This window comes from Alosa sapidissima, chromosome 2 (genome assembly GCF_018492685.1).
Source record: "Alosa sapidissima isolate fAloSap1 chromosome 2, fAloSap1.pri, whole genome shotgun sequence".
Classification (NCBI taxonomy): Eukaryota; Metazoa; Chordata; class Actinopteri; order Clupeiformes; family Clupeidae; genus Alosa; species Alosa sapidissima.
The window spans coordinates 18,426,539-18,453,889 of NC_055958.1; the positions used below are offsets into that span (position 1 = coordinate 18,426,539).

The 27,351-nt window shown below is 47.3% G+C and overlaps 1 protein-coding gene across 18 annotated transcripts in view; it reads left to right on the forward strand.

Annotated features, from left to right (window-relative positions):
* Positions 1–27,351, forward strand: part of zmp:0000001200 (dedicator of cytokinesis protein 9) — a 78,249-nt gene that overhangs the window by 49,570 nt on the left and 1,328 nt on the right. For 3 of the 18 annotated variants that reach the window (XM_042069481.1, XM_042069441.1, XM_042069497.1), the window contains exons 8-55: positions 1,080–1,254; positions 2,630–2,682; positions 3,034–3,108; positions 3,214–3,354; positions 4,424–4,636; positions 4,725–4,847; positions 5,461–5,543; positions 6,348–6,470; positions 6,802–6,881; positions 7,021–7,205; positions 7,316–7,381; positions 7,498–7,590; positions 7,698–7,821; positions 8,163–8,281; positions 8,913–9,002; positions 9,283–9,372; positions 10,344–10,459; positions 10,617–10,686; positions 10,769–10,894; positions 10,986–11,057; positions 11,653–11,799; positions 12,315–12,398; positions 12,483–12,594; positions 12,980–13,021; positions 14,277–14,455; positions 14,556–14,669; positions 14,781–14,892; positions 14,999–15,132; positions 16,899–17,013; positions 17,356–17,422; positions 17,542–17,589; positions 18,613–18,749; positions 19,529–19,644; positions 19,808–19,945; positions 20,136–20,318; positions 20,464–20,577; positions 20,703–20,918; positions 21,333–21,390; positions 22,061–22,167; positions 23,013–23,135; positions 23,305–23,418; positions 23,801–23,806; positions 24,238–24,267; positions 24,979–25,125; positions 25,245–25,455; positions 26,106–26,296; positions 26,676–26,776; positions 26,905–27,043. In XM_042069481.1, the coding sequence (XP_041925415.1) occupies positions 1,080–1,254; positions 2,630–2,682; positions 3,034–3,108; positions 3,214–3,354; positions 4,424–4,636; positions 4,725–4,847; positions 5,461–5,543; positions 6,348–6,470; positions 6,802–6,881; positions 7,021–7,205; positions 7,316–7,381; positions 7,498–7,590; positions 7,698–7,821; positions 8,163–8,281; positions 8,913–9,002; positions 9,283–9,372; positions 10,344–10,459; positions 10,617–10,686; positions 10,769–10,894; positions 10,986–11,057; positions 11,653–11,799; positions 12,315–12,398; positions 12,483–12,594; positions 12,980–13,021; positions 14,277–14,455; positions 14,556–14,669; positions 14,781–14,892; positions 14,999–15,132; positions 16,899–17,013; positions 17,356–17,422; positions 17,542–17,589; positions 18,613–18,749; positions 19,529–19,644; positions 19,808–19,945; positions 20,136–20,318; positions 20,464–20,577; positions 20,703–20,918; positions 21,333–21,390; positions 22,061–22,167; positions 23,013–23,135; positions 23,305–23,418; positions 23,801–23,806; positions 24,238–24,267; positions 24,979–25,125; positions 25,245–25,455; positions 26,106–26,296; positions 26,676–26,776; positions 26,905–27,043 (5,502 nt within the window). Of the gene's footprint in view, positions 1–1,079; positions 1,255–2,629; positions 2,683–3,033; positions 3,109–3,213; positions 3,355–4,423; positions 4,637–4,724; positions 4,848–5,460; positions 5,544–6,347; positions 6,471–6,801; positions 6,882–7,020; positions 7,206–7,315; positions 7,382–7,497; positions 7,591–7,697; positions 7,822–8,162; positions 8,282–8,912; positions 9,003–9,282; positions 9,373–10,343; positions 10,460–10,616; positions 10,687–10,768; positions 10,895–10,985; positions 11,058–11,652; positions 11,800–12,314; positions 12,399–12,482; positions 12,595–12,979; positions 13,022–14,276; positions 14,456–14,555; positions 14,670–14,780; positions 14,893–14,998; positions 15,133–16,898; positions 17,014–17,355; positions 17,423–17,541; positions 17,590–18,612; positions 18,750–19,118; positions 19,163–19,528; positions 19,645–19,807; positions 19,946–20,135; positions 20,319–20,463; positions 20,578–20,702; positions 20,919–21,332; positions 21,391–22,060; positions 22,168–23,012; positions 23,136–23,304; positions 23,419–23,800; positions 23,807–24,237; positions 24,268–24,978; positions 25,126–25,244; positions 25,456–26,105; positions 26,297–26,675; positions 26,777–26,904; positions 27,044–27,351 lie in introns of all 18 variants that reach the window. The other 15 variants (XM_042069552.1, XM_042069508.1, XM_042069547.1 and 12 more) reach the window with 9 other exon arrangements.

Consider the following 27,351-nt stretch of genomic DNA (forward strand, 5'->3'; position numbering starts at 1 on the left):
AGGCAGAGAATTAGCCTCCCTCACAGGGGGCCTATGTCCTACCATATGGGCTGCAGGGAGCCACTGGAGAGACATGGAGACCAGCGTCTGACCTCACTGGACCTTGGCCTCACTGAATGCTGGGATGCTGGTACAGCAGACAGAGTGGTCGGCTTGAGATGTCCACCTGGGACAGCATGAGCCTCTCAGTGCTTTGAAAGTGGGTCATAAATATTGCTGTCAAATAATACAAAATCACTGCTATTGTCAGTAATTGATTGTAGTAAGTTGACCTGTGCTCCATGGACACTCTCCCACACTCCTCCGCTACCTCAAGTGGACGTGGTCTCTTTACGGGGGCTTTGCTGGAGTCTTGGCAGTGCGGTGCTCCTTTGTCTGGCATATGGAAACAGTTTCCCTCGCCCCCTGCACTGCCCTCTCTCTCTCTCTCTCTCTGACGAACAACAGTAAATATGTGTCTGTCTGAGCGAGCCCTCAAATCCTCTTAAACGCAACAAGAAGCCCATTTGATGCCTGAGTAAGTGCAGGAATTCAGAGCATCAGACGCCTCTATGATCCTGCGTGAGGTGCATACCTCGGACAAAGCTCCTTCAGTGTTTTCTTACCCCCCACCACACACACACACACACACACACACACACACACACACACACACACACACTGTGCTGTGCTGTGCCAATTATCAGCAAATCTGAGATGGAAGCAGATGAAAAGTGCACTGTCTCCAGTCGTATGGAGGTGGGGAGGGATGTAGACAAGTTCTGTTTTCCCAGAGCCAACAGCCTGACTGGCATGAAAAGAATCATAAAGGAGTGCCGCCACTGCCTTCTGGTGACTTGGCGATTTCTCGCTGTTAACTTTGGATGATAGGTCGGAACATTCTGTTTAGGCTCGCTTTATTCACAGCTAGACATTTGTGTGTGATCGCTTACAAAAGCACCTCTGTAAATATGCAGATGAATTCAGCCGACACAGAAAGTCTCGAGGCAGACTGCTTGGTCTATGAAAGTCAAAACCTCCCCGTTTTTAGAGATCATTCTTCGCCTGCTGATTTTGAAATCTTTGTCTCCATCTTGTAGAACAACAAAGTCCGGCGCTTTGCATTCGAGCTTAAGATGCAGGATAAGAGCACGTACCTGCTGGCCGCAGACAGCGAGGTGGAGATGGACGACTGGATCGGAACGCTCAACAAGATCCTGCACTCCAGCTTTGAGCTCGCTATGCAGGAGAAGAGGAATGGAGACCTACATGATGGTGTGTGTGTGTGTGTGTGTGTGTGTGTGTGTGTGCGTGCATGTATGTGTGCGTGCGTGTGTGTGGGTGTGTGTAGGTATATGGGTGTGTGTGCGTGTGTGTAGGTGTGTGTGTGTGTGTGTGTGTGTGTGTGTGTGTGTGTGTGTGTGTGTGTGTGTGTGTGTGTGTGTGTGGGTGTGTGTAGGTGTGGGTGTGTGTGTGTGGGTGTGTGTAGGTATGTGCGTGTGTGTGGGTGTGTGTAGGTGTGGGTGTGTGGGTGGGTGTGTGTGTGTGTGTGTGGGTGTGGGTGTGTGTAGGTATGTGTGTGTGTGTGTGTGTGTGTGCGTGTGTATTGTCATGGTGAATCATGTCTCATGAAAGTGTTGACTAAAGAAAGTTCATTTGATACAATACATTTCCATGACGTAGCTCTTGATGAAATCAGATTCTGTTGTTAAAACCCATCAGCTTTGAATTGAATCATTGTGGTCATGAGGTTGAGTAATAACAGACATCTGAATCACTGGCAAAAGACTAACTAAAGAACTTCTCACTTAGTTTACATAGCCACTCATATACACCAGATATGCCCTCCAAGGTGATTCACCTACTGACCACACATTGCTGGGGCCCAGTTAATAGGAGGATCTTTAGTCAGGATGTGGAGGACGAGTGCAATGTCTGAAGATTACGGTTATTATATTCCTAATGTGGCCGACACTGGACTTTAATCTCTTGTGTACACAGAGAAGTGGACTGCAATTTGGCCTTTTGTGCTCAGCTAGACTGAGTGACCTCCTACATCCCCCCCCCTGCATCCTTCCAGACAAGCCAGTGCGTACAAGTCTAGTTTTGTCTCTGCACTCTGAACTGAGACGGGGAGCGGCCACTAGGCCCACCCTGCGCTCCCCCGTCCTGCGGAGCATGTGTTTGCTGGTGCACAGGACCACCCAGGCTCTGAGGGGGCTTCTCTTCCTTGGGCAGCGCTCCTATCTGAGGGAGCCCTCCTGTTCCCAGAACCAGCCCGAGTTGGGGGTCTGTGTGGAGAGCACATGCCTCTTCCCCACGCCGGCAACCACACTTGAACGGCCTTTCGCAATCACACATTGCAAAGAAACACTAGAGAGATCGCTAGAGGTACGCTAGAAGGATCCAGTTTCAGTCCAAACATTGCACTCCTCTCTCTCTATGTGATTAATGTCTCAGATAGTGGCCACTTGGAGTTATTGTTTGGTTTTGTAAAGAGGTGCTTCGTTAATGGCAGATTAATAAATGTGGTGTGGAGATGTTGGAGGGGGTGGGGTGGGGGGGGCGGAGGGTTTGTCTGGAATTCATCACTGTGTTGGTTTGGGATCATTTCCACGTTGTGAAAGGATCCCTTCTTTTGCTCTTGCAGATGATGATCTGGGGAAAGCAGACAGTTCCTCTGGAAGTATGGATAGCTTTCAGGTAGGTCTCATTTATCTAAATGGACAGTTTAAGAAAGCAAACCCACGGTCATACCACAAAGCCATCCCACCACAGCAGCTGCCCAGCAGAACTGACCACAAGTCAAATGGATAGGAATTTGCATTCTCTCATGGACAGTCCTTGAATACCTCTACTAATAGTAGTGTCCGTGTTATTATACTGACACTGAGATGAATGTACTGTATATACAGATGAAATATAGGTTAAATCGTACAATGTGTTATTTGGTGTCACCTTGTCAAATAAAGTTTGAACCGGATGAACTGATGGTGAACCATGATGAGTGATTTTAACTGAAATTGAGATATTACATTATTTTCTTATGCTCAGAGTGCCAGAGACATTGAAGCAAAGATGAGGAATGAAACCAGGCTGAAGCTTTTCACACTGGACCCAGACATACAGGTACTGAGGCTCATTCCCACCCTGGACAGAACCTTCATGGCCTGGTCATGGTCAGTTTGCATGGACTTCACCACACTGCTAAGCCTTCTGTCTCTCTTCATTCAGAAACTTGACTTCTCAGGAATCGAGCCAGACATTAAGCAGTTTGAGGAAAAGTTTGGCAAGCGCATCCTAGTGAATTGCCACGACTTGGCCTTCAACCTGCAAAGCTGTGTTGCTGAAAATGAGGACGGACCAACGACTAATGTGAGTGGACTTCCTTTTTTTTTTTTTTAAGTATATTTTTTTGGGCTTTATGCCTTTAATGATAGGACAGTGGAGAGTGACAGGAAGCAAATGGGAGAGAGAGCAGGGGTGGGATCCGGAAAGGACCACGGGGCGGGAATAGAACCCGGGTTGCCGGCATACAGTGCAGGTGCCCCAGCCAGTTGCGCCACAGCTGGGGCCAATGAGTGGACTTCCTTAATGTGCCTTGATATCTCTCTAATAAGCTGTAGCGTGACGGAGGGCCATCGACGACTTCTCTCCAGGCTCACTAGCCTCTGACGTCACCACTGGTCGTCTCTGTGGAGACAGAGGGCTTGGTTGGCATAGTAACCTGTGCCAAGGCTATGTAATGTGTGGCGAGGCTGTCGAGTGCCGGTTTCCTGCTGTCAATCACAGCGGTGCAGCCATTAGAGTGACAGAACATTTCCCCTCAGCAGGATCTGGAGCACAGCCCTGCAGACCGTATAAATAAAGCACAGCCCAGCAGGGTGGCGGTCTCTCATGGCTACTGTCCTGGAAATATATTGTCCTGTTCTGACATGTGTAGATATAAATTATATATGTGTGGAGTTCTAAAAAGGAGAAATGACAACATCAGATTAGCCTGTTGATTGACTTCCCTGATTTGCTTGTGCACAAAATAAGACAAATGGGATTAGTGTCACAGATTGGAGCCATTTGTATTTATTCTGTATTGAGAGCACGGTGTGACTTGAGAAAATGTTAACAACACATCGTGAACAGGCACAGCTCTCGCCCACTGAGATGTCGCACTTCAAAGCCCTGCGGTCAGGAGGTGCATTGCTGTAATTAATATGGAGGCTGGTGGCCGACGGCTGACCGCACCCGAGAGGACAAAGCCTCCACCGTGGCTTGCTGAGTCATTGCTGTGATAGTGCAGTCTGTCCTCCCCTCCCCTCCACTGCTCATCACTACCTAAATAAAAACTGGCGTGCCAGTGTTATGACTGCTGTTTTTACTAGCTTACTAATGCAAACATGGGGGTTGTACTGATTCGTCTCTTTTGCCTTATTCATTTGTTTTGCAGGTGGAGCCCTTTTACGTCACACTGTCCCTCTTTGACATTCAGAACAGCAGGAAGATCTCCTCCGACTTCCATGTGGATCTGAATCACACGTCCGTCAGGCAGATGGTGCCCAATCCCAGTGCTCAGCTCATGAATGGAGGCGGGGACAGTCTGCCGGGCAGTCAAAAGCTGGCCAATGGGCTGCCAGAGGGTGCCATGCAGTACCCTAAAAAAGTAGGTCACTGGTTGGTGTCCACCGCCTGTTTGACCACATTGTAGTTCTGGATTGGCTAAAGAGCAGCTCTGTGTGTCTGTGCCGCAGGGAGTCTTCTCTGTGACCTGCCCTCACCCTGACATATTCCTGGTGGCCCGGATAGAGAAGGTCCTGCAGGGCGGAATCACACACTGTGCTGAGCCCTACATGAAGAGCTCAGACTCTGCAAAGGTGCGGAACACACACACACACGCACACACACACACACACACATGCGCGCGCCCACACACACACACACACACACACACACACACACACACACACACACACACACACACACACACACACACACACAAACATTTATACCACATAAGTGGTCCCTAAACAAACATGAAAAAACAATGCCATCAGCCTCCACGCTACAGTAAATATTAATTTCACTATAAATCATCTCTCTGTTCTAGTCAGCCATCAATTCTCGGAGTTCCATGCTTAGTGTTCCAGACGTACTGTCTCTGCTTTCACAAGTCTTCTTGCGCAGCACAAGAGCTCCACATGTGGTGATGAGATTTATGAAGGCAGCACTCTCTGTGTAAAATGCATCAAGGACCTTTCTGTCACAGTTTGTTGGCAGCAGGATTGGCAGCAGAGTGAGCTAACTGAATTTGATAGGTCCCTCTGTTGGTTGTGTGATGTGCTGTGGTGTGCATGTGTGTGCTCTCAGTGTCTGCCTGGGGTCATTGTGGTCTCTCTCTCTCTCTCTTGCTCTCCTTCTGTCTCTCTGTCTCTCTCTCTCTCTCTGCCTGTCTCTCTCTCTCTCTCTCTCTCTCTGTCTCTTTCACAGGCTGCACAGAAGGTGCTGAAAAATGCCAAATTGGCCTGCAGCAGGCTGGGCCAGTACAGGATGCCTTTCGCTTGGGCCGCAAGGTAAGACCACTGACCTGAAACATTCGGCACTAATGCAGACTTGACAGGCTACTGTTGCGAGCCTATCTGAATTTCTCCCTGAGCACTCCTGCCAACTGACTGTGGCTAAGGCAGCAGCAATGTGTTCGTGTACTGCAGTAGAGATGCATGGTTCATTTCGGATCCTGGCAAGCCCAGTAAGCCCGTCCTTTGTGCTGTAGGGAGGGGGGAAGCGAAGGAATGGCAGTTTCGTTTTGTTGTTGTCCAAGTTTGCTTGCGGTCATGCAGCACCTCAAGGCAAGGCGAGAAATAATAAACAGAGGAGTTGAGCAGAGTTTGAGCTTAACACGGGCCTGGCGGAGACGTGTGTGTGTGTGTGTGTGTGTGTGTGTGTGTGTGTGTGTGTGTGTGCGCGCGTGCGCGTGTGTGTTTGTGCATGCGTGTGTGCGTGCGTGCGTGCATGCGCGCGTGGCTCAAGGCCTAGCGGAGATGGCCCTGCTGGCCTTGTGATGCCTGAGGTGATGCTGGGGCTGTCACAGGATGTTGTTTTTCTTTCCATTGGGACACACATACCTGTGGCCGAGAGCACAGTGGTGCTTCTGCAGGAAGTGTGTGTGTGTGTGAGACGAGTAGAGAGAACCAGAGGGCTGCTATCTCTCAGGCAGCCCGAGTGGAAACATAAAAGTATGGAACAGCAGGAAGCTAGAGCTCAGGGAATGAGAAAGTTGGACTTCATTCCTTCCTTATTCTTCCTCTGTTTCTCTCTCTGTTTCACACATTTCTATTGTTCTCTCTCTATCCACCCCTCCATCTCTCTTTTCTCAGGCCCTTGTTTAAAGATGCATCAGGGACACTGGACAAATCGGCCCGCTTCTCCGCAATCTACAGACAAGACAGCAACAAGCTATCTAACGAAGACATGTTCAAACTGCTAGCAGACTTCAGAAAGTGAGTACAGCAATGATCCCCTCCTCTGTGCTCTGTTAACAAGCGCCCCGTCCGGCCAGACGGACTTCATGTTCTGTCTGGACTGTTGGAATGTCCGAGGATCACCAGAGCCACAGTCGGGGGCTCGGCTTGTAAACGCTCCTCGCTGGGAAACCGTACCCTACCCTCGGTTCCCTGTTCAGGCAGATTATCAGGTGCCTCAGCTCAGCACCTCTCTAAATATTTTCCTACTCGTGTTCTGTTCTCAGGGCTGATTCTTGGGTTCACATTTGCTCCCAGGTAGAACATAACAAAGGCATTAACGACTGCTTGTTTTACTTTCGTCTCCCAGGCCAGAGAAGATGGCCAAGCTTCCCGTGATCTTAGGAAACTTAGACGTTACCATTGACAGCGTTCCCCCCGACCTGCCCAGTAAGTCCACTCCAACTTCAATAGCCCGAAGTCAAGAGTTTCTGTCCCCTCCCTTTCCTGTTCTGCCCAGCTCTTGCTAAGATGTCTCTAATGTCTTTCTTGTGGTGTCACTCCTGCTGCCCCTTGCGTTGCTCTGCAGATTGCGTTTCCTCATCCTACATTCCGGTGAAGCAGTTTGACGTCAGTGAGAGGGACGTAATGTTTGAAGTGGAGGAGTTTGTGCCCTGCATAGCCAAGTGCTCCCAGCCTTTCACCATCTACAACAATCACCTCTATGTCTACCCCAGGCACCTCAAGTATGACAGCCAAAAGTCCTTCGCCAAGGTATGCTGGTCCCGATCAATACACATCTGCATGGAGGTGAGAGGTCCTATTGTAGCACTCTACTCTGAGGCTTGATTAAACTGACAGACCTGTGCTTTGTGTCTCTATAGGCAAGGAACATAGCTGTGTGCATTGAGTTCAAGGATTCAGATGAGGAGGAGGCGGCTCCACTCAAGGTAACTCATCTCTCTTTCTCTCTCCCTTAACCCATCCCTCTTTCATGTTGTTTCCTAAGATGGCACTCGTTATTGAAACCTCATTCGTTTTTTCTCTCCCTATGACCGTTCCACAGTGCATCTACGGTCGACCAGGTGGTCCTCTGTTTACCAAAAATGCCTTTGCTGCAGTATTACACCACCAGCAGAACCCTGAGTTCTACGATGAGGTAGAACCTTGTAACCTTGACAATAGGTTTTGGTTTTTTTATTTACAACATGCATATTATTAGCAGCAATGCATATGCGTTGACCAGAAACACTTTCTTCTTTTCAGTTTAAACTTGAGCTGCCCACCCAGCTCAATGAGAAGCACCATCTCCTCTTCACCTTTTTCCACATCAGCTGTGACAGCAACAGCAAAGCGAGCACCAAGAAAAGGGATGTTGTGGAGAACTTCGGTAGGAATGCCACCTCCACCCTCCTCTCTTCCTCCCTCTTTCTCTCTCTCTCTCTCTCTCTGAGGGATGTTGTGGATATCATAGGTAGGAATGCCACCTCCACCCTCCTCTCTGTCTCCCTCTTTCTTTGTCCAGCTCTTTAACTTCTTAACTCCTCTCCACAAAACAGCCCTTCTAATTCAATCCTAATGGATTAAGGGGGCCTCTAAGTACCTTCCCCCATGTTAAGTGCTTAGCTATAAACTGTTGCTCTCTGTGATCATCCAACGGTGGCTATGAGCTGACAGCCCTTTTGTTTTTACCTTCTGCCCCCTCCGCCCCTTGACCCCTTGACCTCTCAGTGGGCTACGCCTGGCTCCCTTTGCTGAAGGACGGGAGGGTGATCATGAACGAGCAGCAGATCCCCGTGGCAGCCAACCTGCCTGCTGGCTACCTCAGCTGTCAGGAGGGCATCAGCAAGGTAAAGCCTCTCCCAAGGGCCTGCTGGCTACCTCAGCTGTCAGGAGGGCATCAGCAAGGTAAAGCCTCTCCCAAGGGCCTGCTGGCTACCTCAGCTGTCAGGAGGGCATCAGCAAGGTAAAGCCTCTCCCAAGGGCCTGCTGGCTACCTCAGCTGTCAGGAGGGCATCAGCAAGGTAAAGCCTCTCCCAAGGGCCTGCTGGCTACCTCAGCTGTCAGGAGGGCATCAGCAAGGTAAAGCCTCTCCCAAGGGCCTGCTGGAGGCCATGTGGGGTTGGGTGGGGTTGGAGGTCGGGGTGAACTGGGAAGACCCTGTGGCTCAGCCTTCACAGTGATTTAAGTGGTGCTTTGTCCTTCAGTGAATCCCTGCTTAAAGTGGTCCCTGCCTCAAGGTAACATCAGGGGCAGCTTAGCGATACTAGCTAACCTCATTTTAAGAAGAGCCTGAGTATGTGTAATCGCTCTTAAATACAAATGGATAATGCACACACACATTATGTACACAGATTACATTGCCATGAGAGTGAATGAAAGGTCATGAGGAAGGGCAATGTGGACATGTCAAGGGACTAAGAGAAATGTTTTGACAAAGTGGGGTCAATATTTCTCAAGTGTGTGCCAACTGTTTTGCAGCAGCACTCCAGCCCTGAGATGAAGTGGGTGGATGGGGGCAAGCCTCTGTTCAAAGTGTCCACGCACCTCGTCTCCACAGTCTACGCTCAGGTCAGTCGCATGTTTTAATTTAATGAAGTGGTCTAATATATTGAGCATGTTATAGAGTTGTTATTCTTTACTTCAGCCCTCCAGTGTTGATCAGTTTGACACACTCTCCCTCATCACTGCACTGTTTTAGAGGGCAATAATCATGATTCTTCTTAACACCTTGTCTCTCATCATCATCATCATCATCATCATCATCATCGCCATCGTCATCGTCATCGTCATAATCATGTGTTTGTATTTCTCTCTCTTCCTCTCCCTTTCTCTCTCTCTCTGTGCACAGGACCAGCATTTGCACAACTTCTTCCATCACTTTCAGAGCATGGATTCAGCTGCTCAGGTGTCGGCAGGAGAGCTGGTGAAGTACCTGAAGGTGAGATGACAGACGAGACCAGAAGGCCGCATGCTACTGGCGTGCCACTCTAACAGAACGACAAACGACAGCGAGGCATTTGTTCACGAATCCCATCCATCATGTTTCCCAATCAATGTCACTCAGTCAGTCGTCACCCCCCCCCCCCCACCACCCCCATACCTGTTTGCCAGGGGCTCATTAGCATGTCTGAGTCCGGCGCTGTCCAGCTTCCTGAGGATGTTTAGAGACAGGCTGGCTGTTTGCTCAGGCCTGTCCCGCTGGACAATGCAAACGCACCTCTTTTCATAACTCGTGCAGCGGGCCACATAGAGCTACGTGTTCTGAGGCATCTCTGGGGCGCTAGAGTAAACACGGCGCCCGGCACAAACAATGGGCCCTGGTCAGCGCTCAAGGTCACGCCAGTGGAAGATTTTCACTGGCCACCAGCCAAATGACTGGACTGGCCTTGAGCTTTCTCCCCATACTGTGTGTGAGACTGATGATGCACCAGTGATCTCCTCTCTCACTCTGTCTCTCTCTTTCTCTCTGTCTCTTTCTCTCTCTGTCGGTCTCTCTCCTCCTCTGGGTCTGACCCTGCCTCCCTCATTCCTGGCTCATGTTATCGTTGCCCACTTGGTCTCAGGTGTGTCCTGCTATTCTTGCTCTGCGGTTGCTTCCTGTTGCGCAAATCTCGTTTGGACCTCTCTGTTGTGCCATGGGTGTTGGTGACCACACCAATCTCTTCATCACAGCGGCTAATCTCTGCTGTGTGGACCAGCGCAGGAATGTTTTCCATCAACAACATTTTGTGAACACTGATAGAGTGTAAAACAGCATAATAAAGTACCCTACACGCATGCCAAAGCAATCACTCCTGCATTCACCTCAGTCACTGCAGCAGCTCGCTGTAAATCAGAGGAGCTCCAGGCTGCGGTGAGGCCTCTGCACTGGCCACTCCACTCACCCCTCTCCTTCTCCCTCTCCCTCAGAGTCTCCACGCCATGGAGAGTCACGTGATGATCAACTTCCTGCCCACCATCCTGAACCAGCTCTTCCGAGTGCTGACCAGCGCCACCCACGAGGAAGTGGCGGTGAATGTGACCAGGCAAGCCAGCACCTCCCGAGTTTCCACAATAACACTCCGGGAGCCCAGTGCCACACGCAGTTTTTTTCCAATGAGGAAAATCTTATGAGTTGGCCGTGGTGTTGCAGAGAGGTTATCCAGGAGCCCCAGTCAACTCTCATTTCTTTTTACGTTTCAGGGTTATGATTCATGTCGTTGCCCAGTGCCACGAGGAGGGTCTGGAGCATTACTTGCGCTCATATGTAAAAGTAAGAGCATTACTTCATCTTGATGGATATCTCTTGTGTCAACCTCGAAGGCGTGAGCTGACATGGTCTCCTTGTGTTGCAGTACGTATTCAAGAACGAGCCGTACGCAGCCAACAGCACCAGGACAGTCCATGAGGAGCTGGCCAAAGCCATGACTGCAATCCTGAAGCCCTCCACTGACTTCCTGACCAGCAACAAGCTGCTGAAGGTAAGCGGTGTATCTCAATGTCGTGCATAACAAAGAGACATGATGGCCTGTCACATGATTTAATGATTTAATTGTTGTCTTCCTTTTGCAGTACTCTTGGTATTTCCTTGAAGCCTTAGTGAAGTCCATGGCCCAGTACTTAATTGAGAGTGGTCGGGTTAAGGTAAGCTAATGCTTTAGTATAATCTTGAGTGGCCCCTATTTTGTTCAGTCCCCTGTCCGTGCTAGTTTCCTCTGATGGATTAGCCCCTGTATTTATGTGCTCAATTACACTCAGGCCTTTGAATCAGCCTCTGTTTTGCCTCAGAATTAGAGAGCAATCCCACAGTGATAACTATCGAGATCTCCAATTTCTGAAACACTGAAACCCTCCATTTAGTCCTCCATGACATGATCATGTGTAATCAAGAGCCCATGGCAGGAGCCTACTGCATGTCTGTCTCCCAGCCTCCCAGAGCCACATGCTAACATGCCCGCTAAACTCTCCAGCGGCCCATGACGAGTAGTGATATGGTATGAATGGCAGTAGTATAGCTCCTTTAACTGTCCATATTGCTTCCTTTTTCCTTCAGACACACATACATCTTGAATTTCCCCTAGGGATCAATAAAGTGTCTATCTATCTATCTATCTATCTATCTATCGATCGATCGATCGTAGGCCTACCTTCTTCCCTTCACACACACATAGGCCTACACTTTTCCCTTCATCCATCTCTCTTTCTGTCCATCTCATTCTGTTTCTCTTCCTCTCCTCAGCTTTCCAGAAACCAGCGCTTCTCTGCCTCCTTCCACCACACGGTGGAGACCCTGGTCAACATGATGATGCCCCACATCACGCAGAAGTACAAGGACAACCTGGACGCGGCGCGCAACGCCAACCACAGCCTGGCCGTCTTCATTAAGGTGAGAGTGAAAGCTGAGAAGTGACACCTCCGGTGCCTCGGAGGACAGGGACGCTTCTCACCTGCACTGACTAAAAGATGAGCAGACGCCTGGCCTCTTAAGCTCACAGCCCTTACTTGTCTTGCCTCGCTCTCACTTGATAAGAAGGAGACGAATTTAATCTCTTAATGAACACAACAAAGGAGTGTTTGATTTCACTGCCGTCCAATGGAAGTCTGAAGCAGTCCCACACTGCCCAAGGCCTTTATCTGATTTAGAGCCGAGATACTGCTGTCCTCCACGGTCAGTTCTGCAATTTCCTGCCAGCATCTGGCAACGACCTTGGTGCTGAACTCTCTGACCGTGATGTTTCTACTGATTAGTTCAGCACTTAAGTTTCCCTGTCAGCACAGACAGCGCAGTGGACACTATCGTGATTGTAATCACGATGAAATTTGTATGAACAAACATGAATGAAGCGTTGTTATTTAGAAACATTTACTAAAAAGAGGTGTAATTCTCTCCTCTCCTCATAGCGCTGTTTCACGTTCATGGACAGAGGCTTCATGTTCAAGCAGATCAACAACTACATCAACTGCTTCATGCCAGGAGATCCCAAGGTAGTTCTTACATTGCAGCAGAAGTCCGAAGTATTGCTGCTCTAATATCCTTTTACTGAAAAATGATCTTGTCTTGCTTTTCAGACTTTGTATGAGTTTAGGTTTGAGTTCCTTCGAGTGGCTTGCAACCATGAACACTATATTCCCTTGAATTTGCCTATGCCTTTTGGAAAAGGAAGAATCCAGAGATTTCAAGGTGAGAACACTTTCTTCCACTTTTTCCCACTTTCTGCAATTATGAACATCAGACTTACAACTGAGAAATTACAGTGCATTTGTATTTTTTCACTAATGGTCTGTGAAGAATTTTGAACAGGACACACCACCATTATTTAAATTTCCTCCTCACATGTTCTCTGATAAACATTTGTCTTGGCTGCCCTAACACTAAATGTAGCCAACTACTTTAGCTACTGTACTTGAAACCAAGACCATTAGCTTCAGCAGAAACAGAACCTTAATACCATGTGTGTTTTGTGCTCTTGAAAAGCTGCTCTGTTTCATCCATCCCTCTTCTTAGCGTAGCGTGTCCCTGTGTGTGTGTCCATTTGGGTTTATCTTTTCTCTTTTTTGCCAATTAGCATTACTTTCCTCCAACATGGAGTCACATGATACTCCTGTAGGTAGGTGAAAGGTGTGCTGCTTGCCTGTCCTTTCTCGCCCTCAATCTGTGTCTCCATGGCACCTAAATTAGAACCAAAATGTCCAATCACACATTAATGCCATGGGATAAACATACAGGGTGCCACTTGTTTTCAACCAGTTATTTATTTTTATAAAGCACAAGTATTGGCTCACACCATCTCTGTATTACAGTATGGTGCATAATCTGCAAGTGTGTGTGTGTGTGTACCTAACATATACACTGGTAATTTGCCACCTTAAATCAGGCTTCATTTTCTTCTTAGAGTATGAATGTTGGTCTCTTAATTAAAAGAGCATGCCGATGATTTTAAGCAACTATATGAACAACCTGCCCACCCACATGCTCTGTAAAATCAACAGGCCAAGAATAACAACTACCTGAAACTGGCCCTGTATCCTGTGCTCAATCACCATTTTACATTTGTGCCATGTCAGATTTGATGTCCATATGTGTAGCTGTGTAAACCACTGTCCAACACTCCCCTGCCGCCTCATTGCCCAGCTTCTGTCGTCCGGCTGCACCATTTGATTGGCTGCACTTGTATAATTTCTCTCTAAACACTTTTTAAGCCCCGCTGAGATTGTAACTCGTGAACTCACACCAAGTTCTGTAGTCCCCAACTGATTTTCAACTAAAATCCGTCCTCAGACATCCCATCTAATCAATGAACAATAACAATGTGGAATGCTGTTTTCATAAATCTGTTGATTTATTTGGCCTTCCCCATGGAGGATGACTGAATGTGAAACCTAAGAGTGGAAAACTGAATCAGCAGTGAAGTGTTGGTTGACAGGAGAGTTTGTGTGTAGTCTAGAATTTGTTGGTTTTCCAATGCTGTGTTTCTGCTCTGTACAGTATATGCTTGTCTGCTGATGTATGCAATTTGTACGTTATTGTGAAACTGAATGAAAATGTTTGCTATTTTCTTGAAAATATAGTCATGCCTTGATGCTACATGATCAGTCAGGTTGTTTTTAAATCGGTTCCTTGGCGTAAGGCTACTTAGCTCTACAATGAAGTCATACAGAGTAACATGCTTTCAGGCAATGATTGTAATCTCGTGAAAGTTCATACAGAGTTGACTGTCGCTCTTGGGGATTATGTCTATTTAGGGTCAAACACTGGTTGTTAGGCTACAATCACTGTAGTTGTTTATAGCAAAACCGAGTATTAAACCAATAAAAGGGAACAGAAAAAACTCCCCTCCTAAACTCCACTCTTCAACCCCACAGATCTCCAGCTAGATTACTCGCTGACAGACGACTTCTGCAAAAACCACTTCCTGGTTGGCCTACTGCTGCGAGAAGTGGGCGGGGCTCTGCAGGAGTTCCGAGAGATCCGGCAGATTTCCATCCAGGTGCTGAAGAACCTCATGATCAAGCACACCTTCGATGACCGCTACACATCAAAGGTGAGAGACCCTCTCGTCCAGACCCTGCTGACACCTGTGTTTTGTGCGTACGTAGAACCTGTGAAGGTCTTAAAAGGGTCATTTGGATACTGTTTTGTAGAGCCAGCAGGCCAGACTGGCCACCCTGTACCTTCCCCTCTTTGGGCTCCTCCAGGAGAATGTGCACCGGCTCAACGTGAAGGAGGTCTCCCCGTTCGTCAACCACTCCAATAATGTAGGACTACCACCTAGTGGACATGCGGAGAAACACTTTAAGAGCACACACACACAGCTTCTCAGTTTCCATACTAATGTGCTCATCTCCTCTCTGTTTACTGATTCTCAGAATGGACGAGATGACCCTCTTCTCACAAACGTGAACATGACTCCTCCGAGATCAAGCACCATCCTCGAGAACAGCCTTCATAAGGATGTGTTTGGGGTCATCTCTGGCACAGGTGAGCGTTGCTAAGTCACGAGCAAGAGGGGGTGGAGAGAGCGTCCATCAAAGTACACGCATTTGATTGACATGAGATGAATTCTGACTGAGCCTGTCCCCGACAGCTTCGCCTCACGCGACCTCCACGCCCAACATCAACGCCGTCCGCCACGCAGACTCCCGCGGCTCCCTCATCAGCACCGACTCCGGCAACAGCCTGTCTGAGAGGAACCACGAGAAGGCCAACTCCCTAGACAAGGTACTGCCCACACACACACACACACACACACACATTTATGCCATATATCAACCAAGGCATGTGCCTCACAGTAGGAGCAGCCTCAGGTTTGCTCCAGTTGCTTTCTAAGAATTGGCCCTTTTTTTCCTGGGAAGCAATTAGAGTCGGCCATCTGCCTTCTAAAGAAGCTCATTACTTATTGAGAGTATATCCAGTGCCAGGAAGGTGTCTGAGTGGCAGACCTCTCTGTTTTGTGCGGACCTATCTATTCATCCGCACACCACTGCTGCGTGCTGCTAAGCTAATTATGCTGTAATGTGAAACCTACAGTGTGTTTGAGAGCCTGTTCTTGAATTGGTACCATCAAGTTCATGGAAACTGCTACTGTGTCTGTTCAAAAGAAATTGGGAAAAAAGTGACTTTTTGTCTGTCTGTGTCCAGAGAGATGTCATGTGTTGGAAGGGTTTGTTGTTCACAGAAAGAAAGAGAGAGATGCCCCTTATAAGTGGACAGGGGGCAGGCAAGGCAGGCATTATCTCATTGTGTCATTGACTCCCCTTCCTCCTCCTCCTCCTCCTCCTCCTGGGCTTGTTCCAGCAGAGGGAGCGATACACTCGGAGACACTCGGCCAGCGTCCTGCGCCTCTTTGCCGAGGCCGACGACCACACGCTCTCTGCCCGCGTCAAACGCGCCACCATGGACTTTTCTCTGCTCTCTATCCCCTCTCTGCCCGAGAGCCCACACGCCAGCGGCGCGCTCCAAGTACAAAACCAACTCTGACTCCCCTCCCCTTCTCTTTCCAGTCCAATCGCCACTCTACGATTGCTATCCCTTCTCACCCAGGAGTGCTCCTTCTCGAAGTCTGTGTGTGTGTGTGTGTGTTTGCGCTAATGACTGACTATCTATGTGCTTTGCTTCCTTACTGGCCCTCTTTACTTTGCCAGGAGGGGATCTAAATATCACACACCACTCTGGTGGCATGAAGCCAGTTGTTGAGCTTCATTGGTTTTGTTGGGGTGTTGAGTGACCGCATGTAGTTATCTCCTCGTCTTCTGTGTATTTCTGCTGAGAGGTTTTGATGTGAAGTGTCCCTGTTGCAGTGAGTGAGCATGTGTGGTTCTGACCAGACATTACCTCACCTAAAAGCTCCTCTTTAGTTTTGTGGCTAGTTAAGGATTAGATCCAGGTCTCTTGTCTGGGATATGTAGTGACGTATTCAATAAAAAATTATAAAAAAAAAATGTCTGAATTTAGTTATTTTTATGACACTTGCTATGGATACCTCACTAATGAAATTCACTCTTTGGGAGACTATTGTAGTTAACTCTCTTTTGAAGAGACCCAAGTCTGTAGAAAAAAGACATAGCTTCACACTTTCCATGGAGTCACTCCTCAAGCGTTCTCTGGTCCAGACGATTTCTTCTGCTGGCAAAGGAAGACACAGTTGCTCGTGCCAACCCTTGCGCTGTGGTAGTGGTGTTAGTCCACTGCTTCTGTCTGTTTCTGCTCCCGCTTCATGTAGTGGCTTGGACAGTCTGTGAGTTTGGCCCACGCTGTGATAACCTTCCACTTGTCAAACCTCCAAACCCTCGACCAAATAACGCCCCCCAGAAAAGCAAGTACATGCTTTGTAGTGTGGATTATTCCATAGAATGCAACAGTCCAGATTTTTCCTCTGTATGGAATGAGTGTATTAGTGTATTTGTTTGCGTGTCCTTGTGTGTGTGTGTGTGTGTGTGTGTGTGTGTGTGTCTTTGAGGTCCTGACGTGTCTCCCGCTGCTTTCAGAACCAGCCGGCCTCAGCCCTGGGCAGCTCCATGCTGCGCTGTGACAAACTGGATCAAGCTGAGATCAAGAGCCTCCTCATGTGCTTCCTGCACGTCCTCAAGAGCATGTCCGAGGGTGAGACTCCACCACCGACTAGCACACACACATCACACTGAACAAGAATAAGCGTACACCACCAAGAGCAAAATGTAAATCAATCAATTTACACGGCCTCTGTCTCAGACATGACGTGACCATGTGTTTATCCATGCGTTTTCCTATGTGTGCAAATCACACACTACGCTCTGGTCAGCTGTAATTGTGTGTAAAGCGCTGCCGGTCTAAATTGCTATATTGATTCTAATGGAATCTCAAACAATAGACTGATGTCGGACAGGCGACTGAAAAAACGCTTCCATTGGTTCTGGTGTAAATTGGCCTTTTAGAGTGCATTGATTTAATCATTTCCCATTGCAGATGCTTTGTTCACGTACTGGAATAAGGCTTCCTCTGGTGATCTGATGGATTTCTTCACACTCATTGAGTAAGTTCTGGATCTTGTTGAAGTTGTCATTACATGTATGAAAAGATTTGCTGCAAAAATATGCCCTGGGGTTACAAGTCCATATCCTCACCAGCTTTGTGTTTTATGCTTGATTTCAGAGTATGCCTTCATCAGTTCAGATATATGGGGAAAAGATACATTGCGAGGTAATGTTTCTAAATGACAGTTTCCTACTTCAGTTGACAATAGTATTTATGTGTGTTCCACAAACCTGCCTGCATGCAAAAAGCCCTTTTAATGCCTTTGATGAGGGATGTTCATGTTGGTACAAATAATATGCAGTATGTGCAGAATGGTTGTGTTCTGAAAACAGAGAAATTGTGTTTGAGGTAAACTGAAGTTTAAAGTATTTAAGCTTATCTCTATGTGAAGTGTATTTATAGTACAGTATGTGGAGTAAAGCCCCTGATATCCCCTAGTACTGGTCCTCCTGTCGTGTTTCATGTAAATGTGGTACCCATGGAACTGCAGCTTTCCACACCTCTGCCACTGCCTCATGTTCAGATGCAGAGCAGACAGCGCAGACACACACACACTGTTTCTGGATCACTCCAGTGTAGACACACAGTGTGCTGGGGGTGACCGCTCTCACTAACCCGCCGCCACTCTCTCTCTCTTCCTCTTATTTACTCAAACGCTGGCAAGTCTAATAGTATTTAAAAAGCACTCGACTCCCGCCCTCTCCTGCTTGGGTAAGACTGACTGTGTTGCATGCGTTTGCTTCTCTCTTGGTCATTGTTCTAACATCATCCCATGTTGCATCAACCGCACAGCTCAGAGCTGACTAGTGTATCACACACGTTTTGCCTGCATGCTGGTGCTCTGCTGTTGCTCTATGTGTTGTAGCCCTAATGCTAATCACTGTAGATAGCTGCATGCACATTAAAACCACAGAAGTGTACACGTCAATGGATACTATTGTTTAGATTTTAAAAAAAGGATGCATTTCAATGTAAGATTTCAATTTGCATTAAGACTTTCTTGGACATCACTTCTTTGCTAGTCTTTTGATTACTCCTGGGCTGCGTGACGCCTGTCCAGTTGTACCCTGTTTGGTAAAAGACCCCCAAAGGACTCGTGATCTGATTGCGGCTCCGTAGACTGCTTGACTAACCCAGGCCATGCGGGTAGTTGGCCACCCTTCTAACGGTGTCCCGTTTCCTCATTAGGCACCAGGAAGGGGCGGGACCCATAGCACATGAGCGGAAGTCTCAGACTCTGCCTGTGTCCCGTAACAGGGCGGGAATGATGCATGCCCGCTTACAGCAGCTCAGCAGCCTGGATAACTCATACACTTTTAACCACAGTAAGTGCCCACCTCGTCACCGCGGCGCCGACCGCACCTCCCTTCTCTGGCCGCCATTCACATGCCCATGGCCATCTTCATCACCCTACTCCTCTTCCTCAGCACCAACATCATTCTTCACACCTCAAACACTTTCCCCATGTGACCACAAGGTCAGATTTAGTGTTGCTTAACATCAGCTAGACACAAAAGACCGGTGCAAAAGCAAGAGCAGTGTCCAGTGAGGATGTAGTCATACCCATGCAGGACCTAGTAGTCCTACACATATACTTACAATGGCTGCTGTTCCAGAAGATGCCTTTGTGTCTATGGAAAAACAAAATGGGCCACAGCATTCTCTTAACAAAGTCCATCTCTCTGTGTTTTCAGTGTAAGAAAGATTTCAAGTATACTTGGAATTTCTGTAGACCATGGTAAGAGTGTATCAGGTTGCCAGTCAGCTTGCAGACTACTCTTAGCTCCTCAGCCATTCATTTGGATTGCATTAAGAGCATGCCCATTTCCTTTCCCTGGGAATGACCCCTTGCAATTACTGTAGTCCATCTCTTTTCATTTCTGTTCCTCACGTAACATCCTACAATATTCAGGAACTGTTAAAAAGAAACCATAAAACTCTTTTATTTCCTCTAAGTTATCATTTCATCTTACTATGTACTATTTTTGGCCTCTGGACTGTACTAATGACACCGGCTCTTGTGGCTGGTGAGCTGTAACAGCGGAACTGTTGGTCAGTGTGGTGGGAACTTGCTACAGCATTGTCCTTTGTCTCTCTCCTCCAGCCTACAGCCACTCGGACGCCGATGTGCTGAACCAGTCGCTGCTGGAGGCCAACATGGCCACAGAGGTGTGCCTGACCGTGTTGGACACCCTCAGCATCTTCATCATGGGCTTCAAGGTGAGCAGCCCGCTGCTGGGAGGAGACCGAGGCATTGGGTTTTTGTCAATGAACGGCTGGGAGAGATAGTGGTGCCCATCAGCTGTTAAATGGTGCAGTGTCAAGTAAACAGGCCTTTTAGTCACAGGTAAACCCAACAGCATTTCTCTAATTGTTCTCCTAGACTCAGCTCTGTGCAGACCATGGGCACAACCCCCTAATGAAGAAGGTCTTCCAGGTCCACCTCTGTTTCCTGCAAATTAACCAATCAGAGACAGCCCTTAAGCAGGTCTTCACCTCCCTCAGGACCTTCATCTACAAAGTAAGCAAGGAATGAGTGTGTGTGTGTGTGTGTGTGTGTGTGTGTGTGTCTGTGTGTGTCTGTCTGTTTGTCTGTCTGTTTGTCTGTTTGTCTGTCTGTCTGTCTGTCTGTCTGTGTGAGAGAGCATTGGGTGAGTAGTGGCTTCTATAAAAGCCCACCATCCTAACCACCATAACCATTCTGCTCTTAGTTCCCTTGCACGTTTTTCGAGGGGCGTGCAGACATGTGCGCCGCCTTCTGCTATGAGATCCTGAAGTGCTGCAACTCCAAACTGAGCTCCATCCGCAGCGACGCCGCCCACCTGCTCTACTTCCTCATGAAGAGCAACTTTGACTACACGGGCCGCAAGTCCTTCGTCCGCACACACCTGCAGGTGAGCCCATGATGTGCAATTCCCCTGAATAAAAGCATCTGGTAAAGAACCACAAGAAAACTGCTCACTGTGCCTTTGTGTCTCGTGGGGACGGCTCTGTAATTTTGCTGACTGATGTTTTTGCTTTGCTGCTGCCTTCATTCAGGTGGTCATTGCCGTCAGCCAGTTAATCGCTGATGTCATTGGGATCGGTGGGACCCGTTTCCAGCAGTCTCTCTCCATCATCAACAACTGTGCCAACAGCGACAAGACCATCAAAGTCAGTGACTGAGCAGACACACCATTTACAAGGCAGTAGTTTTTAGTGTTAAGTTAAGGAGTCTCTTATTAGACTCATTGTCTAATTGTCTACCGTGGGGGGGTGTGATTGACCTGTGTCCGCAGAACACAGCGTTCCCGTCGGACGTGAAGGACCTGACCAAGCGGATCCGCACGGTGCTGATGGCCACGGCTCAGATGAAGGAGCACGAGCGTGACCCGGAGATGCTGGTGGACCTGCAGTACAGCCTGGCCAAGTCCTACGCCAGCACCCCAGAGCTGCGCAAGACCTGGCTGGACAGCATGGCCCGCATACACGTGAAGAACGGTGACCTCTCAGAGGTGATCACCGCTGTCCACCCCTTACTCCTCGTCATCTACTATAGTGGTTCTCCTACAGTGCACTAACTCTGTTTCAGTACCATTGCTGCAGGTCCACAGTAAATTAAATACATTTCTCATGGCATGGATTAGCATACATTTAGATTCATTGTACACAGTACACATTGTGTAGTATACTTTCATTTTACACTCCTTCATCCATGTTCACTCATCACTTTTGCAATAGGCATGTATAAGTTTCTTCCTGAAAGCAAATGTTCTTTACTGTAGTCCATCTAAAAATAGATTATAAGATTATATTTAACAATATATAAAAGCATTACCGTCTGCAGAATACAGTGCATTTGGTTTATGAGGCCTTTGAGCAGCTATTGATTTGAACGTAGTGCTGAATAGTGTGCTTGTGCGTTGCAGGCAGCCATGTGTTATGTGCACGTCGCAGCTCTGGTGTCGGAGTACCTGAGGAGGAAAGGTGAGTGTGGCCACTAGGGGTGCTCATGTCTCTCTCAGGGGGCTGATAGAGTCCGCAGCAAAGTTACTAAACTTGACCCGCTGATGCAGGGCTTCAGTTATCAGCATGTCATGCCACTCAGTATGCAAATGAATGACTTTGCATGACACATTATATATTCAATCGTGACTTATGAAATCACACTGACTATTTTTGTCTCACGAATATCTATAAATAATGTTCACTAAGGCATGGTGCTAGGATTATATTTTATGTTCATCTTAAATGAGCTACTTGTTTGTACGACATGCAAAGATGCCTGCATAGTTGTGGCATTATAAAGACAGCATTTTGACATTCTTTTGTGTGTGGTGCATGAGGTTCAAGGACTAGTTGCATTCTCTCTATGAACATCTGATAAGAATGACAGGACTGGTCCTGGGCCATTCTCTGTTGTTCTCATTGCCATGGTGTTATGTAATGATCAGACAGCCACTGAGTGATCACTAATAGTGAGCCTCTCTGTCGTAAAGTGAGCATTGACCTTTAACCGCCACTGCTGTGCACAAGCACATTCATTTACAGATATGAAACTAATGATGTTGACTAGCACAAATAATTTAAGAAGAAAAGACTGCATATGACAAGATAATTTAAAAAAAAAGCATTTGTGTGTGTATGTGTGGCTCAGGAATGTTCAAGCAGGGATGTTCAGCCTTCAGGGTGGTCACGCCCAACATTGATGAGGAGGCCTCCATGATGGAGGACGTGGGGATGCAGGACGTGCATTTCAACGAGGTGAGCCACACGCACGGCGTCCTCTGTTCCCCCTCAGCAGGCTGCACCTCACACGCCATGCTCTGCGTGCTCTGTGGGCAGGGGAACCTTCAGCTTTGTGAAGTAATACTGGAGCTTGAGTAATTGAGGAGTTGCTTCTTATCTCTAGAGCTTATCTCAAACAGTCACGAATCCCAATTGGCCTTCCAGCTGTGTTATCGTATATAGCCACGATGCTATCTTGAGTCATTTTTTTTATCATCAGAGAATCAGATATGTACGGCTATATCAAACTCAATATCCTCTGAACGCTGAGCTAGAAAGACCACTCAGAGATCAGTGCATACTGTATACTGAATTAAACATCTCATGTTACTCCACAGTAGGATATGTGTTTATGTAGAATGTATTATTATTAGGAGGAATAGAACGGCCCCAGTGGTGCTATATAATAAACAGTAATCGTGTTCATCCCTGCACAACTATATGAAAGACATCAATAGTCAGTGTATGCCTCATAATGACAAGTGCTTTGGGTTTACATGGTTACGCAAAGCATCAGGTGTTGTGCAGCGCAAGTTAGGTCCAAACATACTCTGATTACATAGCCATCCTATATAGCAGGGGTTTTCAACTGATTGTGAACCAGGGACCACCATTCTGACTAATTACGCAACCCCAGGAGCACAACTGAATAAAAATACTGATTCCCACATTGAAACTACATTACTGAATCCACTAGCAATGTCCTCACGGACCACTAGTTGAAAACCCCTGCTATATATGATTTGATGTAGTTGGGTTGTGTGATATGAAGTGTTGGACTGAGCTGTGGCGTGATGTCCAGTGCTGCTCTGGCTCCGCAGGACGTGTTGATGGAGCTCCTGGAGGAGTGTGCGGACGGTCTGTGGAAGGCTGAGCGTTACGAGCTCATCTCCGATGTCTACAAACTCATCATCCCCATCTATGAGAAGCGCCGGGACTTTGAGGTAACACACAGAACGCGCTCTTTCTTCCCCAGGCAGCACTCTCAAAGATACAGCCGTGTTTGTAGGGTGCCTGCATGATGAGGGTGGGTCTGGGCCGACGTGATGCCCCAGTGGGAGTATTGTGAGTATTGTGTTCTTGACTCAACCTTTGTCTCTTTGGTCTTTGTAGAAACTGGCTCATCTGTATGACACGCTGCACCGGGCCTACAGCAAAGTGACGGAGGTCATGCACACTGGCAAACGGCTGCTGGGCACCTACTTCAGAGTGGCGTTCTTTGGCCAGGTGAGACAGAGGACCAGGGCCTGTCGAGTTAGTGGAGTTGGGAGTTATGAAAAGAGGGATGATTCAGAGGTCATGTAGTCAGTTGATAATAGAGAACACTTCATCCAAAGTGCTCTTGGTTTCAAGGTTGTTCGATTTTATTTAGCCCAAAATGATTTTCACATTTCCACAAAAGGTGCAGGCTTTCAGTAACTGATCAACTGATCAATTAAATGATAAAGTTGGATAGCAATGAAGTAATTGATTGATTTCAGCATGAGAACTGCCCTGGGTATTTATCCCTGGGGCCACAGCATGGTCATGAGCATGGTGTGTACGCCAGGCCTTTCTCCCTGGTTTAGTATTTTAATGGGTTTCTCTCTGCTTTGCATCCTCTGTGAAGGCGGCGGTAAGTTGCCCTGGGCTGTGCCGTCGTCTGAGTGTGGTGTGCCGTGTTGTCAATAACCCATCACCACGCTTCCACGCTTCTGCCATGGCACAGCGCTGCTCTCCGTTAATCTGCTCCTCAGTCCATTTTGCTTTGTGGCTTGTTTTGCATGTGGTGGTAGTGTTGGAAGCACTGGAGTGAGCCCTCTAATACACAATTGGCTTTTCTTATCACTAATCAACTCAACTTTTGCTCACCTTTTGCTTTCACCTTTGTTGTGGTTTTGTGGTTTTATTGAAAAGAACTAGTGAGTGGATTGTAACTAGCTCAAGTAGTGCGTTAACATCATTGACCCATTGGCATCGTTCTGTTAGAGTGCTGTTGAGATGTTGTTTTTCGGGGAGTGTTGGAATAACTCTGGTCTTGTTTTCTATCACCCTGTGACCCTGTAGCAGTACCAGTTTACTGACACTGGGAGTGAGGTAAATGGAGCTGATTTGGATGCCGTGCTCATCCCCCATTAGCGCTGTAGGAGTGTGATAGCCCTGTTGGTTGTGCTAGTTCATTACTGCTTACATTGGAGTTTTACAGACTTTTGTCATTGTACCTCAGAGTGGTTTCATTGTGGTCATCTAGCTAATCCACTTCATTAGAGCATTGTGTAGTTGATAAACTGTACGGAAAATAAATAGTAAATTGATGACCCGGATGAAATGCATCACTATGCTTCAGGGTTTCCCTTGAGAAAAGATATTTATTCATTTACTTATAAATCCTCTTATTCATTTCACTGTACACATGCTCCTACATTCAGTGTTTTTATTTGATGAGCCTTGAGCTTGACCACCTAAGATACAGAGGCAGTCTGTTTTGACCTTTTGCACAAAAGCAAAGATAGAGATAGGTCACCACAACTACGCCTTGTACACCCTTGGTTTTATCTTTTGGAAATAAGGTTTTCCAAGGAAACGTCATTCTGTTATCACAAGCAAAACCTCTGGTTGTTTTCATAAGGAATGTAAGGGAATGTTGATGATGTCATTTTTTGAGTTTGCAAGGTTCATCACAATTCTGAAGCCACCTTTACAAAATCTCTCTCATTTACAGTCTATTACTCTCATCTAGTGGTTTTTGATTTAGTTGTTTGTCTATGATGAATGGCACTCCGTGACTGATTTCTTGGCCTCCCCCAGGGGTTCTTTGAGGATGAGGATGGGAAGGAGTATATCTACAAGGAACCCAAACTCACCCCTCTGTCTGAGATCTCCCAGAGGCTCCTCAAACTCTACTCAGACAAGTTTGGCTCAGAGAATGTGAAGATGATTCAAGACTCTGGCAGGGTGAGAGAATGTTTTCTTCCCTCATAACTGCAAATCAAAAGTTCTTAAGATATCTGAGGTGCATGTGTTGTTGTTTCTATTTATGAGTATAAATGTTCCCCTATCACGCTTTGTTCCAGATAAACCCTAAAGACTTGGACTCCAAGTATGCCTACATCCAGGTGACTCACGTGACGCCTTATCTGGAGGAGAAGGAACTAGTGGACAGGAGGACAGACTTTGAGAAGAGCCACAACATCCGCCGCTTCGTCTTTGAGATGCCCTTTACCGTGTCGGGCAAACGGCAGGGCGGAGTTGAGGAGCAGTGCAAAAGGAGGACCATTCTGACCAGTACGTAACCCAGCCAGCCCCCAACCTCGTCCACCCCAAAAGCAGTTTCAACAGAGAGAGATTCTGAAATTCTAGAATTTACGCAGAACACAATGTATGTAAAATAGAATTCTTTAAATTCTTTAGGTTTCTGGTCGAGTTAAATGTCTAATGTATGAAAACAATTACAGATTGCCTTTGATTTTACAATATTATCTCTATATACATGTGGCTGGCATCCCAATCCACACATCACATACAGTAGGTTATTGAGGCTAGCATGTCCAGTTTTTCTAGATTGCTCTGTTTTCCTCTCACCTCATCTCTCGTCACTCTGTGTGTCTCTACTCTTAGTCTCTTTCCTGTGAAAAACACAGATTACGTTTTGAGCATGTCAGCTGTTTATCAGGGGTCCTTCCAAATCCCCGCTGAACAAGTTTTATTATTATACGACGTAAAGGCTGTACTTTGGGACCTCTTATCTTCATTACCTGATAATGCTGAACCTCAAAGGATGGAACTCGATGATTAGGCAGATTTCAATTATGTGAAAATCTTCAGTTATCACTAACATCCGCACGTGTTTGTAAATGGATAATGAACGTGGTTGCAGTGCTTTGCGTCAGACGTTGTTTGCATCCTTTTGTTCTCTGCTGTGTCCGCCCCTGCAGCCACGCACTGTTTCCCCTACGTGAAGAAGCGCATTGCCGTCATGTACCAACACCACACAGACCTGAACCCCATCGAGGTGGCCATCGACGAGATGAGCAGGAAGGTGGCCGAGCTGAGGCAGCTGTGCTCCGCCAACGAGGTGGACATGATCCGCCTCCAGCTCAAGCTGCAGGGCAGCATCAGTGTCCAGGTGCAGAGACGTGCTCAAAAGGCACACACACACACACACACACACACACACACACACACACACACATAAAAACATTCACACCCCCCCCCAAACACATGTAAGAAACACTCACTCAAACTGCTGCACCACATACATGTCCATACACAAGTTCACACACACGCTTAGTCACACATGTTTACCACATGTGGATACAATCTCTGCATACCAATGCAAAACCTTGTGGAACATTTTTCATTTGCACAGTGTACAACTTGGTTGATGCATATCAAATAAAAGCAAGGGGTTCTTCAATTAAATGTCCTCTGATAGTTTATATGCGATTGAAAATATGACTCAGCATATTCCATTGCTCACTCTGAAGGTTTTGTCACACCCCCAGGTAAACGCAGGACCGCTCGCTTATGCCAGGGCTTTCTTGGATGACGCCAGCACCAAAAAGTATCCTGACAACAAGGTGAAGCTACTCAAAGAAGTGTTCAGGTAAGATCATCACACACACACACACACACACACATACACACACACACACACACACACACACACACACACACACTAATTCCTGTAATTCTCTTACATCCCCTGCTGTAACCCTTTTTTTCACTTTTCAGGCAATTTGTGGAGGCCTGTGGGCACGGTCTGGGCATCAACGAGCGCCTGATCAAAGAGGACCAGCAGGAGTACCATGACGAGATGAAGGCCAACTACAGGGACCTGGCCAGAGAGCTGTCTGCCATCATGCACGAGCCAGTAAGAATGGGCCACCCGTCCAATCACAGCAGGCCTGCATGCCCAGTCTTTACATCCTACCATCCCCACAACATATGAACGCACTTGATAAAAAGCTTTTTGCATGCTGTGCTAGAAGTACACATGCATGCCCCTCAGTTGTGACAGTGCTCTCATTGGTTCTATTGCAATCCACACCATCACTTTATCACCATAAGCAACAGCATGGTCTGCTTTATATATGGTGCTGAAATAACAGCCCTGTTCTTCTTTTTGTCCTTTTTGTGCTACCACAAGCAGATCGGATGGTAGGCTAATCCACCATGCTA